Genomic DNA, 15,394 nt, shown 5'->3' with positions numbered 1-15,394 from the left:
CTTTTTGATTTCACTAGAACTTAACCTGTGACAAGATCCCCAAATGACCACTACACATACATGAAATTCATGATAAGATTATGTTTTCGAGGAGAAAGGTAATATTTTGTAGTGTTTCCACTTTGTTGTTGTTCAGTCATTTCAGTCATGTCTGACTCTTTGTGGCCCCATTTGGGGTTTTCTTGGCAAAGACACTGGAATGGTTTGCCATGTCCTTCCCCAGCTTACTTACATATGAGAAAACTAAGGCAATCAGAGTTAAATGACTTGCCCAGGGTCACACAGCTAGTTAAGTGTTTGAGACCAGGTTTGAGCTCAGGTCTTCTTGACTTTAGGCCTGGCACTCTATCCACTGTGTGTGTCACTGTTTCAACTAAATATGTTTTTAATATTAACTTCTGAAGGTTAGGATGTCAGCTCATGGAAATCAACAGGGTCAAATTAAATGATAAATGCGTACGACCTTCTTACAGTACATTGGTTAGTGACTGATGATCTGTGGCTGCTTTCAGTTATTAAGTAAACCACAAACTTTTGACTACAATGACCAAATCAATGTGCGTACTGTGTGCTTACCCACAAGAAAATCAAATTACAGCAATTTCTAAAAATTCTCTGAATAACTCAAAGTAGACCTCTAAAATGCAATTGCTCTGAATGATTAGTGACATTAGTCACATACTTTACTGTTATCTAAATTTAAATATTTAAAGCCAATACTATCTGCCTCATCTTACAAAGTTGGTATAGTTCAACACTGTTTATATTACAATCATACAATCCTTCTCTCCACCGCCCCCCTCTCCCCTCCTGCCAGTATTTCTCTGTCTGTTGCTATAAAATCATTAGGGCTAAGGAATTCTGACAAGAAGAAAAATGCTATATATATGTGCCTTGATTGTATTAACCCGATACCAGTCAAGCATTAAGGTTTCCATATTTCCACCGTGTTTAGTGATAGGTTAAAAATATCAATGGGAAGCCAAATGTGCCTAGTCCTTAATTATAGTAATGATGGTAACAATCAGAAACACAGCCATGTGTCAAATGCTGTCCATACTAATAAACTTTGTTAGACTAGAAATCATATTATTGCCAATTAAACTTAGGAAAGGGAAGGCAAAAGGTTAGAGGGGTAGAAGGACATTAATAGGCATTTTCAAAATAGATGACGCAAAACAAGAGATAAATTTAAACAACAGGAATATAGAGAACCAAGTTCTACATTTATAGTTATAGCACATATATAAGTTAATAGTATAGGTAGGATCTTCCAGGATTAAATCATTGTTTCTGGTATTATTAAAGAAAGGAAAAGTTGTTTATATCTTTTTAAAAGCAGTTACAGGAAAGCTCTGTAGAGGAAAGATGTTATACACATACACACAAACATATAAATGTATAAATTTCTATTGCAAAACTTAAGATTCTTCCTATTCAGACTCATAGAATTGAATTCATCAGGCATTTTCATGGCTTGAATAATATATCCAACTCACCCTGGACCACACAACTACTCCATTTTGAAAGACATTCTGGAGAGATTTTCATAACTAATCTATTTTACTGATTAATAATCTGAACTTTGTTCTTCCAACCAAGTATTTGTAATAACTTTCCATAAATTCCATGGAGCATTTTATCAAATACAAAAATGCCCAAGGAGCACTGGACTCTTGCACTTGGACTCTTATGACATTATTGTACTCAGTGGGGATGTTAATTCTTATTATCTGTGAAACCAAACATTACATAAAGCCAAACTAGACAAATGTAGACATGATGGTGTGTTTTTTGTACATGAAGATGACATTCCTGACCCACATGTCATACATAGTAAGAAATATAGTCTTGAGCTGCTTTTCAGTGGTGAAAATACCTTTGTTTTAAGATAGCCACACTTTTCCAGGTGAACAATAACACACTTTTAAAAAATGACTGGTCAGGCTTTGGACACAGAAGAAAGCCAATATAACTAGTCTTTCTGGGACTTGAACCTGTTACTTCAGTCTCATTAATGTTAATGAATGGGGCAGAATGGGACAGCAGGAAAAGCTGTGAATTTAGAATGAGAATCCTCAGTTTTTAAATTCTGGCTTTGCTACTTAAAACTTGGGTAAATCATTCCACTTCTTTGGCATCAGTTTCCTTAGCTGTAAACTGACAGGGATGGATGGAATTACTCCTAAGGCTCCTTCCAGCCTAAATCTATTATCTCATGCACACAAGGAAACTGGCCCAAAAGCTGCTACAAGGAATGTTGTTTTGTGGGTTAGGATTTTAACGAATCCTCCCTGGTGGTAGGGGAATTCTACCACTGAATTATCAATGCCAAACACCAAGATTTTTAAGGAGCAACAAGTTTATTATTGAAAACACTTAAATTTTGAGATGTAAAATAATGTACAATGGGACTGAACAATTTTTTGATATATTATAGTATAGGACCTATTAGCCATTGTCCTAATATACAATTGTATATCGTAAACTTCAGGAAGTTTTCATTGAAGTGCAATGCAATACTGAAATGCTTTTAAAGGATATAACCCTCCTCCCATTCCCAATGATGTGAAAATTTCTTTTTTCTACCTGGAACTGTGATGTTAGGGTAGGGAATTCTTGGTGAGGAAACCCCTGTCATCAGCACAAATCAGCAGCTGTTTTTAAACTTTTTTTTAGTTTTCAACATTCACTTTTTTAAGATTTTGAGTTCCAAAATTAACTTAAAGTCTTAAAGAGCTGCCTGGGATCACTGAGAGGTGATTTTCCCAAGATTACACAGCCTGTGTCAGAGGTAAGACTTAAGGGTCCTTTTTGACTCCAAGAGTGGACCTCTGTTCACAATTCCATGCTGATACTGCATTTGAAAATATACATTAAAATTTAATAACCTGAGGAAAGTAGATTTACTTAAAACATTTCCAACTTTAACATTACTTCTATCCATAGCAAAACCTCTAGAAGCAAAATATTTAATGTAAAGCCTGAATGAGAATAATTCTTATGATGCTTTTTCACAGTATACATCAATGAAACTGCTAACATGTAAACTGCATTAACAGGTAAGATAACAAAACTTATAAACAGCAAACATCAAACTCAGATATGCCAAGAATCAAAGAACAGTGCTGTATTCTGAACAAGTAAAGGCTTCCTACAGTCCAACCATAAAAACTAGAACCCTGCTTGATGTCACACTTTGGAAAATGTGATTAAACCAATTTCATTGTCAATTTCTAAAAATCCTGTGTATGTATCCATATATACACATGAGACAAAGGGGACTGACACATTATGCAAACTATCTCATATGTGCTTAGACCTCTTTGAAATTAAATTTTATTGCTCGTAGTTTAGCTTGCAAAACAGACTGCCAACTACTTAAACTCATTTAAAATATTAGGACAAATCCTTTTCAGAAAATAAATGGAGAATTCAAATTATAAAAATAGGAGGGGTCCAAGATGTTTCAATAAGTCAAATGAATAAAAATGAGTTAATGAATTTTATTAGAATCAGAATCCCTGTTTAGAAAGCAATTTGGAATCAGGGTGACCAAACTATGCATAAATCCTTTGACCCAGAATACCCCTAACAAGGCCTATACCCCCCAGGACATCCAAGAAAGAGAAGAGGAATCTATAGACAAAAATATTTACAGCAGCTCTTTTCATGGTAGCCAAAAATTGGAGACTTGGGGAATAGCTTCCTCTTGGGGAATGGCTAAACATATTGTGGCATATGAATCTAATGGATTCTTATGCCATACAAAATGATGAAATGGACAGTTTCAGAGAGAAGTGAGAAGATTTTCATAAACTAATGAAGTAGTGAGGTGAACAAAACTAGAAGAACAATTTATATAATAACATTATATAAACAGAGAAAAGTGACTTTGCAAGACTTTAGATCACTGATAAAATGAATCCAAAAGAATGGAAATGAAATGTACCACTCACCTCTTGACAGAGAGGTAACTGACTTAAAATGCAGAAAGAAACATACATTTTCTAACATTGCTAACGTGGGAATTTGTTTTGCGAGAATACGTCGATATGTACTGAAGGATTTGTTTTTCAAGTTAAAAAAAAATTTGCTCCACTGGAAGAAGGGAGTTAGTGGGAGGAGCAGAAAAGTAGAAATTTAAAAAAAGATTATAATCACAGAACTTTGGTGCTACAAGGGACTTTAGAGACTAGCTATCCCAAACTCTTTTTTCTTCTTTTTTTTAGATGAGGAAATTTAGGTGAGGAAGTGTAGAAGGTGAAGTAACTTGCCAGAGATCCCAGTGAGTGAATGGCAGATCTGGAGCCAAAGCCAATGTCTACTGACAAGAACCAGTTTATATTATACTTATAGCACATCTAATTATCTCATTTTTTTTGTTGTTTTTTGTTGTTTGCCTTTTCCCTAAACAAAGAATCTGAAGGAAAATAGCAATGGCCAACTAATAACTATACACACAAACATCTGGAGTGTATGGGTGCTCAGGGGGCACCTCTGGGGAGAGGACTTGCCAAGCCCTTTTCAGGGCTGCTCATCTATTTAACCTGTGGCTCCAAGAAGCTGTTACATTTTCAAGCTCAAACTCAATGTCATTTTAATTGACAATGATAATTTATAATCAATAACGTCCCCATATGCTGAAAGTAAAAGTTATGACCTCTCATTTTTCATTAATTTAGTATCAGGGGCTACCTTTTATTATTGCTCTACTCTAGCCTCTCTTGCAAACATTTCCAAACACTCTAAAAATAGATTAAGGTTTTCTGATTGAGTTTTTTTTTCCATGTAGAGGAGCTGCCTGGTCAAGGTTAACAAAACTATGTTTAAGATGAAGTCTTTGATAATGTCTCATTTAAACATTATTGATTTATAGTCATATCTGACACACATTCTTGGACTTAGACATTAAAAGAAAGAAAAGAGAAGGGATTCCAAAACTAAGTTCCCATCCCCAGAAGGAAGCCTGTGTATCTGTGCAGCTCCTCTCGGGAACCACAGAGCCACAGAGACAGCAGTGGCCAAAAGCAGCTTTGGAACAACACGCAAGTTCTAGAAAAGTGAAGGAATTCCTGAAACAAGCTTCATATAGAGAAGAGGGTGTTTGCTGGACAATGCCAAGTTGTTGATATAAATGGAGAGGGTGAAGGGAGGATCTAGGATTAAGTAGCAGGTAGGGCTGAGGAGCAGCAATCCAAAATCTTGCCTTCTTCTTCTGCTATGAGTTATGTGGTCCATACAGATTGAGGAAAAGGCTTTGATTCTCTAGTGATCCTCAGTTATTTCCCCTAATGACAGAGCCTAAGTATGAGTACAGTGCTGGATCTCTGGGGGAAGTCGGCTCACGAGTGGAAGTAAGAGAAGCACTGACTTTTTAGCAAACCCAACTGCATGCATGCCCTCTTATTTTTTGAGGGGAGGATCAATCACAGAGTGGTTTCTGAGAGAAAAGGGAAAAGCCAACAGAGAGGGAGGGAAAATTGTCTTGACTGGTTATGGGCTTGGGTATAAGGCCTGTCTCCATTTTTGTGCAAATTTTTTAAAAAGCTATGTTAAATAAAACCTGTTCTATATTCAACGTATTGGTAAGTGGAGTGATTACAAAGAAATTGAGAGCCCTTTGATTTTTTTCTGTATGAATTTAGACATAAGTTATATTTTTAAGTTCCTGGGATGAATCCTCTGGAAGGGGATAAAACAAATCAAATTCTAATGTTCTCAGAGAATACTCTCAGTGGGGACACAACCCAAGAAGTGGTTTGGGAAACACTTTCCAGACTGATCCTGATCTATGCAGAGCCAGAACTATTGGTTCTGGGTCAGAGGGCACAGAGAGCTTCATGTTTTCTCTTTTTAACCTTCATTTTCACTCTCCCACCCCCAAATGCATCTTGGATAGGTATGAAGTAAGAGAGAGATGGAATGAAATAATCTAGTAATAAGTTTTAACTGTAGTTCGCCAAGTTCTGTTCTAAAATCCATTAGGAAAAAAAGGCTAAGAGATACAACTATTAGTCTAATATATTGTATATCAGCTCTTATAACACTGATACTACTTGATAAAATAGAACTAAAAGCTACATAGCACAATTAGAGTTTTTCTTTCAAATTTTCTATTATTTCCAAGAAAAAAAACTTTCCTTTATTTCCTCTTTTCTCAACAAGGTCATTATTATCAAGCAGTCACAGTTTGGCTTCTTGTAGTAAGCAGAGATATAAAAATAAAGTGATAATACGGGTTGAAAAAAATCGGTTGTACAGATACCAGTTGAGGAAGTCAGCTAACTTGTTACAGTTGCTAGTCATACAAATACCAAATTAACCTAAAAGTTCTGATGGACTATAAACTTAATATACATTAGCAGTACAATAGCCAAAAACCAAACCAAACCCAACCAAAAAATGCTCCAATTTTATCTCAGGCTACATTAATTGAAACATGGAGTCCAGAACAAGGGAAGTGGTGGCTCATATGTACTTTAGACACATATGGAATTCTATTTTCTATTTTCAATTCTGGAAAGCCAAATTTTCAGAAGGACATAAAAAACCTTGATTATGTTCAAATGAAAAATAAACAAGGTGGGTGACTTGAAACCATGTGAGATGAGAATTAATTGAGGTTATGTTTAACTTGAAAAATAGAAGATTCAGGGGAGATAGCTGTCTTAAAGTATTTGAAGAACTATCATACTGAAGAAAGGGCAGACTTTTTCAATTTAGCTCCAGAGGGTAGAATTAAGATCAATGAGTACAAGTTAAAGAAAGGAATATTTTCATTCTATGTAAATAAAAATGCCCTAACGACTAGGACTATCCCAAAGTAGAATGGGTTGCCTAGGGAGGGAATAACCTCCTCACTAGAGTCATCAAGGCTAGATAACCTGTTATGGATGCAGAAGCAACTCCTTCCTATTCAGATATGGTTTGGGCTCCATAGCCTTTCTCAGGTCCCTTCCCATGCTGAGATTCTGGGAAACTATGAAAAAAAATGAAGAAAAGAAGGAAGAAATGACAGATCAAGGGCTATTTAAATGAAAGCTAAAAGATGTATAAAAACTCTATTAGTTTATTATAATTTGCTTTATAGAAAACTATATAAAAATCCCTAAAAATATTTCTATATGATCAGTGCTTTGTGGAAAAAAAGGCAGCTGATTCCCTTGCTCTTTAATTCTACCTTTTAAATTTGATCATACCCTCTTTATTTAGGATGGTTTGGGAAAGTGTATTTTCAAAGGATAATAAGTTTAATAAGAATGTCTCCCCCCAAATCTTATAAATTATTACAGGCAGGAGTCCCTGATTTACAAATAAACAATACATAACAAATAAATTTGTTTTTAATAAAATAAATAGCCTTGGTCATACATACATACACACACATACACTTCTGATAACTGTTATGAAGAAAATTTGGATTTTTAGAAGTAGAGTATATAGAAGTACAGAAGTAGAGAATGAGAAGAAATTATAAAAAGAACTTAAAGGGACTGATCATAAATACAAACTCAGGCAGAACTGTACTGCATATTTATGTGGCTCCCCTACCTCCAACTGTTTCACTCAGTATACTGCTTGAATTTTTAAAAATTTCATTTTGTTAGATTCCCCAAAATACTATTATTAAGTATTCTTTTGGGTTAACATTTATCTTCTTGGAAAATCCAAATAACTCTGGAAAGTTATAGAGCTATTGGTCATTTACACATCTACAATAATTTTATCAGACTTCTTTCTTCAAGATACTTAGGTTAAATTAGTTATTAGGGAGATTGGAAAATTTGGGGGGAGAAGAAATCTAATAATTTTGAAGGATAATGCATTTTTGAGGATAAAATAGGTGTTAGCAGGTACTGCTTTAAGCAACATGAGGGCACTGGGTATTGAGGGAAGAGGGCACTAGGTAAAAGAAGTGGGATATACAAAAAGGTTGGTGAGCTAAAGCCAAAGACAAATTTTATCTAGGACCTTTCTAGAACAGAAAAAGGTAAAGAAAATCTCTTTTTTCAGATAATCAGGGAAACTACATTTTGTTAAAAGGTACCAAAGTAATATCAAAAATTTTATGTCAAAGTTTCTTTGCTAAAGGCCTTATTTCTCAAAGACTTTAGGGAACTTTGTCAAATAATAAAAATAAGAACCATTCTCCAAGTGAAAAATGGTCAAAGGATATGAATAGGCAGTTTTCAGAAGAAGAAATCAAAGTTATCTATAGTCATATTAAAAATGCTCTAAAGCACTATTGATTAGAGAAACAGAAATTAAAACAACTCTGAGGAACCACTTCAGACCTATCAGAAATGACAAATACTGGAGGGGATGAGGGGAAAATGGGGACACTAATGAACTGTTGGTGGAATTGTGAACTGATCTAACCCTCTAGAGAACTATTTGGAACAACAGCCAAAGGGCTAGAAAATTGTGTGTACTCCTTGACCCAGCAATACAGTACTAGGTCTGTACCCCAAAGAAATCAAAGCAAAGGGAAAAGGTTATTTATCTATTCATTTATTTACAGCAGCTCTTTTTGTGATGACAAAGAATTGGAAACTGAGGGGATGTCCCTCAATTGGAGAATGGCAAAATAAGTTGTGGTATATAATTGTGATGGAATGCTATTGTGCTATAAGAAATGAAGAGGGGAATGATTTCAGAAAAAAACATAGAAAGACCTATATAAATTGATGCAAAGTGAAGTGGACAGAGCCAGGATATCATAGTACTCAGCAATAACAATATTATAATGATGATCAACTGTGAAAGACTTAGCTACTCTGATTAATACAATGATCCTAAGACAATTCTGAAGGACTCAGGATGAAAAATGCTATCAACCTCCAGAGTGAGAATTGATGAACTCTGAGTGCAAACTTATCTATAATTTTCTCACTTTATTTTTCTTACTTTTTATGATATGGCTATTTTGAAAATATGTGTTACATGATTTCAAATGTATAACTGATAAATTGCTTGCCTTCTTAGTGGGTGGGGGAGAGGCAGGCAGAATAGAATTTGGAACTCAAAATAATAAAAAAAAATGTTAAAATTAAATAAATTTAATTTTATTTTTTCTTCTTTTTCTTCTGTGGTGAAACAGTTCTCTGATCCGTGGACCCAAAATTTAGGATAGTACTCTTAGTATCAAAGATTACATTATGGCCTAATTAGATTTTCACAGGTTTGCCTGAGAATCTAACTGCTAGTTATAACATGGTACTATGAAAAAGTACATTCTAAGTTCCAAACTTTAAAAAAGAACTGCCCAGTCATTAATTTGGCCCCATTATGCTTTAATTTAGTCAATCAAATAAAATAAATCTATCCATGCACTCTAGCTTTTCAAAGGATGAAGAACGCAGAGTTGATCAGTACTTTTTGAATGCACACTATCTGCAAGGCCCTGCACTCAGCACAATGGAGGGCACATAAAAGACAACTTCTTAAGAAACTTAAGATCTAGTGAGGAAAATGGGAAAATATACATATATGAAAGACTTAAGAACATTTACAACATACAAATGAATCTAAAAGAGAATAGTATAAGTTATGGTCTTAAATCAAATACCAATGGGTTCTTAAAGCAACTGTCATTAAAAATTTTTAGAGAAATCACACTGAAGAAAAAAATTATTTTTACTAAGTGGGAAAGTGATCTGTTTGACAGGATTAACTAGGGAAATCTCTAGTGATCAAGGTCATTTGATTTCATTTCAGGAAACTATCTCATACTGTTTAACCTCCCTGTTATTCTCCAATTATGTTTCATTTTCCCCAAAGGTCAAACAAACAAAAAATCCCCAAATGCTCTCCAATTCATAGGCTCTTAGTACTGAAAGGGATTCAAAAGTTATCTAGTCCAAACCACACTTGTATAGGGGTCTCCTCTATCATAACTCTTTCCAGCTTTTGTATGTAGACCTCTAGTTCAAGGGAAGCCACCATTCTCTGAGGCAGGTCATTCCACTTTAGTTAAGAAGTTTTTGCTTATGTTAAGCCTAAAATGGCTCTATTTGTAAGATTCCTTAGTTTCTGCCTTTTTAGGGAGTCTATATATTCCAAGACTCCCTAAAAAGGTAGAAACTAAGGAATACTTGGAATACTTTCTATCTACCTTTTTGATCACTGCTAATATCCAGAATCCTTTAAAATCCAAACACTGATAATAACAAACATACTACAGAAATCTTAATGATAAAATATACCAGGAAGGAAAATATACAAGATGCCTTTTCAATTCTTTATTCAAGGAACTATATTTTCTTTAACATCCCCAAACTAAAAATTTAAAATAATAATCCTTCAGTTTTATTTAAAACAAAGTTGGAAAGAGATTTAAAATCCAGATACATTATTAGAATCCTCAGGGTAAAAATGATTAGTAACCTCTTCTTCAATCTCCATTATCCCAGCAGAAAGAACTAAATCTATAGCATTCATAAATGTCATAAAATTTTATTCATAAAATAAAGTTAGAAAATTACCCTTATTTCATAAAGTATAGAGAGATGGTCAAGACTTCAGGCATTTGCCCTTCCTTATATTCTGAGAAGATGCAACCATATCAGATATACTTAAGATGATCCAAGCAGTCTTTACAAATCAAACAATAACATATTCTGCTTTCTTACTTTCCGTGGCACTGAGCACATTTAATCATAGTCCTCTTTTCCCATCTAATAAACAATTAGACACATTAATAAACCTGATGCTCTCTCATACCCCTACTTGTCACGTAACAACACCCATCACTCAAATGTGAAAAAGCCATACAACACAGCGACGATTTCATTTGAGTAATGCCATTTTAAAAAGTTACTCTATACGTGATGCCATCAAAAACCTTTAGAGAAATCTTACATTGAACTGAACAAGTTTAGTCAGAGGTAGCTGTGTCATTGTACCAATTTAATGCTTTACGAATATCACAATAAGGAAGGAATTAGTTATCCCAAAGTGAGTGAAGCCTTGTGAAAGAAAGTGTGGTACAGTCCAATGACCAGAATCTAAATAGTCTTAACTTGAATCTCTCAACAAATAGTACAAAAGGAGAGTATCTGCTTTAGAATATGCAATCCATAAGAGAGAAAGAAAATCACAGAATAAATTCCCTTATAGCATCAGTTACTCAATAAAGTAATATTGCCCTTAAAACTCACAATTTCTTAGTTTATTCTTTTGTATACACAGAATTCAACTTAATACATGTAAGTCAAGTCAACTGAAAAAAATCTCTTACATAATAACTCATTTGTAACCAGTATTCTGTTGAAATAAAAGTAGATATAAAAACTTAGCCCTTCTACATTAGTTCTATTTAAAAATTGCTTTTCAATCATTCTCTCTCATACTGGAGAATTTGGCAGCAACAGAGAGCCAGCAGAGGGAGCACAAAACCTTTTAGATTTTATATTCTATCGAAAACAGTTTCTCTGAACTTCCTAGAATGTTAAAGTTTTCCAGGTAGTTTATTACATTTTTTACATCTCACCAGATTTTGGATAAAGTTTGACAGGAGCCTTTAAACCTGTGTTGGAAATATTTTAAATAGTATTAAATTCCAAAATAATTAGTCTAGAATAACTAATGACCTTCACATGATAAGTGAGTGGAACATCAGCTAAACTCTTTCCTTTAAAAATTAAGTTATAATTTTCTCCATAAATTTTCAATAATAAGCTTTCTCCTGCGATATTATTTTAAAACCCCAACATCTAAATATGTGGAATAATTACTATTTACCTTAGAAGGAACACAACAGTGTTCACTCTCAAACAGCATACTAAATTTAATAAATACGATGTGACTTAAATTACTGCCTTATCTCCCATAGGACTTTCAATATAGCTTTTGAAAACAAAAACAAAGGAGAATAGGAAAAATATATATAAACTTACGAGATAATGAATGTGTGCCTTTGGGCAGGTATTCAAACAGCAGAGAGCTATCATCTCCTAGCATATCTGCTTTGAGAGACAGCAAGCTGTTCTTACTCATGAGAGCCGCCCGTAAATTAGCAACAGCTGTAGCCTGGTGCAGTGCATCTTCCTTCTCTGGGGTGAGGGGCTGAGACAGGTAGCTGGCTTCTCCTCCAAGGAGGGCCTCATCAGCATTTGCATAAAGGTCAGCTCTCTCCCCCCGGCTATCAGAGCTGCTGGGTTCTGTCACTGTCAGGTCGGCATCTGTGAGATAAAAACACCATTAGAAAACAGATTTTTAAAGCTATAAGGAAAATAAGACAAATTTAAGAAGACCAAAGTTAATTGTCTTTGTTGCCAGAGTAAGGGTGGCCTACCAAACAATAGTTTGGGCTTAACTTAAGAGGAAGTTTAATTCTATCTAATTAAGTCTATTTGAAACCATTCAAAAAATTCTAAATTGCCAAGAATCTGAATTAAAATAAATCAAATCAAGCTTTCTGGTTTAATAGTATAAAGTAGGACACAAGTAGCATCTTAGCCTAGCCTGTTGACTGAAGATTACAAAACATCTACATGCTACTGCAAAAACTAAAAGAATCAGGGAATGGGAGAGGAAGCTACATTTAGAACAATAGGGTAAAGAATAAGGCAGGTATGGGTCTGACTCTGGCTTGAATACCCGTGAAACACTTTGCTGTGCTTCTGTTTCTCCATCTATAAAAGATGAAGATGTTGCCAAGACTTGTGGATAGAAAATGAGATGCCTGCCAGGAACTAGGGAGACAAGTGAGATTAGGATCCAGGGGTTCTTAACCTTTTATGTGTTAGGGTCCTCTTTGGTGAAGACTATGGACATCCTCCCCTCTTCTCAGAATAAAGTTTTAAAATGCATAAATTAAAATACATAAGATTATAAGGAAAACAAATTTGTATTGAAGTAAAGATGATGTATTTTTTTCCCCATAGAAGATCACAGACCCCTTAAAATCTATCCATAGACACCTTAGGTAAGGTGATACAACTTCAGGAGGTGGCTGAGGAAAAGGAAATCAAATACTTGGTGAAAATTAGAAGGAAAATTAGATTGGTTAACATTTATGCCCCATAAAAAGTACCAGCATATCTTGTCTGATATGTTAACCAATTCCAGGAAAACATGATGTTGAGGTGAAGCAATATTATAGGGGTCAATTAGTTCCATAGGAAGTGTCTTACAAATGGGCAACCAGCTTAATACATTTACTGTGAGTTTTTGGTTATAACATATTAACAATGTTAATGCAAAATGATGTTGGTCAGGACAACTTTGTGTAAGAGGAGTCCATATGAAAAAAGAAAATATTTTTTAGTAGACAAGGCTTTCTTGCACACTACAAAGACAGTAGTATCCAGAGAAAAGTGACACAAAGAAGGCTGATAAGGGAAGACATGAAAAAATAAATAAAAGTATTTGGATAACTTCTGGAAGAAGGCTGGTCTGAGGGATTTCAGTTTCAATATAAATCAGTTTTAGAGAGAAAGAATGGAGAGAAGAATAGAGGAAACCTACTGACAAGAAAAAATTAGTAATGGCAGACAATTAAAAGTGCGGAGCATTGTTTCTTTGGGGATATCCAAGAATGAGAGGGGATGCCTACTGGAAAGAAAGGAATAAAGAGAATAAAGTGAAAGTATCTTGAGCAACAGGACAAGACAATGCACAGGAGACTCTCCAAGCCTTGCAGGAAAGGTCCTAGAAAGTTTAACTGTTGGTTTTTCAGATTATATCCTTCCTTTAATTTATGACCTTTATTAAACGTAAATCCTGATTCATGTCTTATTTACACTACTAATACATGTTCCCAAAATTCCTTTTTGTTTGTAATACTAAATCATTCAAAAGATATTAAACCTTAGTGTCACTGAGAATTGTTTTGTGCAAATAAGTTTCCATTTGGTTTCCTATTTCAAATTTGCATCTGTAATAGCAGATCGGAACTAACACTTGGCATAAGTAAGTTTCTACATACTATCCCCATCAGCTTCAATTGTTCCAACTCAAAGAATAATACTAACTACAAGATATGCAGCAAGACGCACCAGAAAGATTCTAGCTTTAACAGTGATAAAGACTCCTGCTCTTTGTGAGGAATAGAGCTCGCGACATAACTATTTCATATTCATATAGTGCTTTGTGATTTTCAAAGTGCTTACATGTGTATAGATGTGTACACACACACACACACACACACACACACACACACACACACACACTACTTCATTTAATCCTACTGTAACTATTTACACCAGAATCCTGTTCACATTAAAAAGCCTGCTGTTTCTAAATATGACTACTTAAATAGCATTATAAAATTTTGGTTAACTTAATTTCTGGACAAAAGTCCCTGCACATTACAAGGTATGATGTATAAAGTGCTGGTCTTGGAGCCAGGAAGATCTGAGTTCAAATCCAACCTCTGATATATACTAAAAGTGTAATAACCCTCAGCAAGTCACATAACTTCTCCCTGCTCTATGCAACTGACGATGAGGTACATAGAAAGTGCTGACTCTGATTGATGGAGGGAGCACTCTTATCCAGAAATTCCCTATACCAGTCAACAAGCATTTTAAAAATAAAATATTTTACTCTGTCTTTAATCAGCTAAGACCTACCTTGTATCCCCACCCCTTTTCCCAACCCAACCAGTCGACAACTCAAGAAAAACAAAACCTGTAACAAACATATATAGTCAATCAAAACAAATTTATACATTGCCCATGTCCAAAAGAAATATTTGTTTCATTATGCATTCTCTCATTAATCCTTAGGAATCTTGGTTGGTCATTAAGCTGATTAAAAGTTCAGTACAATAGCATACCAAGGCTAAACCCTCTATTTGAACAAGTGATCCTGTTCCATCCAGGATTGCCCCCTGTCATCCCTACTCTATCACTTGTTTTTTCACCCTGTCTACTGGCTTCTTCCTTATTGCCTGAAAACATGCCCATGGCTCCCCTATCCTCAAAAAACCCTCACTTGATATTTTCATCTCTACTATCTATCATCCTATATCTCTTCTGCCCTTTTGGGGGCCAAACTTCTTGAAAAGGCCATCTACAATAGGTGCCTTTATTTCCTCTCCTCTCACTTTCTTAAGCCCTTGTAATGTCTTCTAGAGTCAGGGGATGGAGTGTCATTTCAGGAACAGCAAGGAGGCCAGAGTCACTGGCCAAAGAGTATAGGATTAGAATCCATCTTTGGAAGTAAAAAAGGGTAAGTTGTAAAAATATACCAATAAGGTAACATGTCCGGTTCTTATTCTTAACTACTGGAAAAATATTTATTGAGTAGTCCTGAGATCTACTGGAAGATCCAGCATAACTGTTAAGTAAAATAAATGTAAGAAATCTGCACTTTTAACTTGGAAATCAAGTTGTTCTATTTAATATGTCAGAGTCAAATCATCTAAAATCTTTAATCCCTTGCC

General features: G+C 34.8%; 1 protein-coding gene across 10 annotated transcripts in view; it reads right to left on the bottom strand.

Annotated features, from left to right (window-relative positions):
• ZBTB46 (zinc finger and BTB domain containing 46) overlaps positions 1–15,394 on the bottom strand; it is a 155,260-nt gene that overhangs the window by 37,639 nt on the left and 102,227 nt on the right. For all 10 annotated transcript variants that reach the window (XM_072633267.1, XM_072633266.1, XM_072633272.1 and 7 more), the window contains one exon: positions 11,901–12,185. In XM_072633267.1, the coding sequence (XP_072489368.1) occupies positions 11,901–12,185 (285 nt within the window). The remainder of the gene's footprint in view (positions 1–11,900; positions 12,186–15,394) is intronic.

This window comes from Notamacropus eugenii, chromosome 1 (assembly GCF_028372415.1).
Source record: "Notamacropus eugenii isolate mMacEug1 chromosome 1, mMacEug1.pri_v2, whole genome shotgun sequence".
Classification (NCBI taxonomy): domain Eukaryota; kingdom Metazoa; phylum Chordata; class Mammalia; order Diprotodontia; family Macropodidae; genus Notamacropus; species Notamacropus eugenii.
Note: the sequence above shows the minus strand (reverse complement) of the source record. Positions and strands in the feature narration are given on the sequence as shown.